Genomic DNA, 1,903 nt, shown 5'->3' on the forward strand with positions numbered 1-1,903 from the left:
CGTCGAGTGTCCAACCATCGTCGACCAAGTGAGGGCTGCATTGGCCGCAGGGAAGGCTGACACAGTGCTGGAGTTCAAACAAGTGTCGGCTCAGGACGCGTCTGGTGTGTTACGGGCATTGAATGAAAGCGATGAGCGATTGTTTCGGTACCTCCACCCTCTACTACCCTCGCGCCACCCTTATTTATTGATTCTTTCGCTAGATTGACATATAACTCTCGCACCTTGCATCTCAATTTTGTGATGATGCCTAGTCTCACCCATGATTCGGCTGCAGCATGGTTTAGTAACGAAGTTCGAAGAATGGCAGCCAGCCGTTTTCTCCGAACCGCCGAACTGGATAGAATATCAACTGCGAGCGGGTCAAGTTTGTCCAGGATATCCCTACAACTCGAAGCTATTTTCTCTGACATTTTAACAACATAGGATTCCGCAACTTCGGGGGCCAATACTCGCAATCTATAAAAGAGCCTGATTATTATGTTTGGCCTAGAGATAGCCAACCCCTTCCCACGCTTGCCCTTGAATGCGCGTGGTCGGAGCGCCGTCCACAGCTCGAAAGGGATCGCGACCTCTGGCTCATCGGTGGTCACCCGCACCTGCGATTTGTCTTTATTGTTGATTTCAAGCCCATATCTACCTCTTCCAACATCGTACGCGGGACGATTGAGGTCTGGACTCTAGCCAATGGGCAACCAACATTACTGCAAGAAGAGACTATATTCCCTGCCCCGACCGGCCCCGCTGCTGCTGCACAAAAAATCACTATATCGCGAAAAGATATATTGGGGTCTGCACTGGCACCAGGGAGGTCAGGAACTGAGACATACACCCTTAAGATTGAAAGGCTCAGGAATGTCGCGAGGCGTCATCTGACAGCAGATGGCAGAGAACCAGCTCAGTGATTTTGTATTTGAACCTGAACTGGGCCTTGACAATTAGAGTAGTGCTCGGGACCGGGACAGGATCCCAAATCCCATGTGTGCTGGTTCCGGTCCTGAATTCAGCTTGGAGTTTGATCCCGGCGGCAGCCATATTGATCCCATATCCCATCCCGGCGGGATAATGGAACTGGGATCCCATACTAATTTGATATTAATCCCGGCCGGCGCCGTCCCGCTATAAGAATTGCGTACCGAATCCTGTGTGTTCCTTAGCCGGTATGGGACCGGGTTGGAACTGGGATTCTGGCACTAATATATGGGTGGGTGTGGTGCTGCAAAATTGATGAAATATGCTAAGAGCATTACCAAATTTCATTACTTTTTATATGGAACATATGATATTATATGTGGGCCATACTGGAAAAATGGATTTTTTGATTACCATAATATTACAGTAATATGATAAAAGATTCAATTATATGCATTATAGCTTATGTTATTATTATTATTCATTATAGTCTTATGTAGTCAGAGATTATAAAGACTATCTAATAGCTCTATAAACTGTAGAATTCAACTAAATACACAGAAAAACTGATGATACAGCTTTGTAATAACTAGCTTGACTATGGTCAGAAACTAGATATCTTCTTAATGTCAGAGTGTAGATTGTGAATGAGTAAAAGTAGTACTCAGATTTGACTCAGACTCAACTATGTATTGCAGTGGGGAAATCTGCAACATCTACTTTTTTGCTGACATGATTATCTGATCTGACTAGCAGAACAGAATAAATTTTTTTTCTTACATTCTGATCTTGACTATAGAGATTGGATTGAGTCTTCTCTTTGAGAAGGCATACTACCATAGAATCTTATCACTCATTCATGTTTCTACTTATTAGATAAATTATATGATTCACTACTTCTTCTATTTGGTTGTTTCTACTATTTCAACATTCCAATATGAAGATGTTGATTGTTTGTACATTATTGCTATATGACTAGCATGATGAGATT

General features: G+C 43.2%; 1 protein-coding gene across 1 annotated transcript; it reads right to left on the reverse strand.

Moving 5' to 3' along the window:
- Nucleotides 1-74: 74 nt before the first annotated feature.
- UREG_04736 (uncharacterized protein) lies at nucleotides 75-1,035 on the reverse strand (the record flags this gene model as incomplete). Its single annotated transcript, XM_002545173.1, has 3 exons — nucleotides 75-680; nucleotides 831-872; nucleotides 895-1,035. The coding sequence occupies 3 exons, from the start codon at nucleotides 1,033-1,035 to the stop codon at nucleotides 75-77; spliced, it is 789 nt and encodes a 262-aa protein (XP_002545219.1).
- Nucleotides 1,036-1,903: the final 868 nt, after the last annotated feature.

Source organism: Uncinocarpus reesii, genomic scaffold (assembly GCF_000003515.1).
Source record: "Uncinocarpus reesii 1704 scaffold_2 genomic scaffold, whole genome shotgun sequence".
NCBI classification, from domain to species: domain Eukaryota; kingdom Fungi; phylum Ascomycota; class Eurotiomycetes; order Onygenales; family Onygenaceae; genus Uncinocarpus; species Uncinocarpus reesii.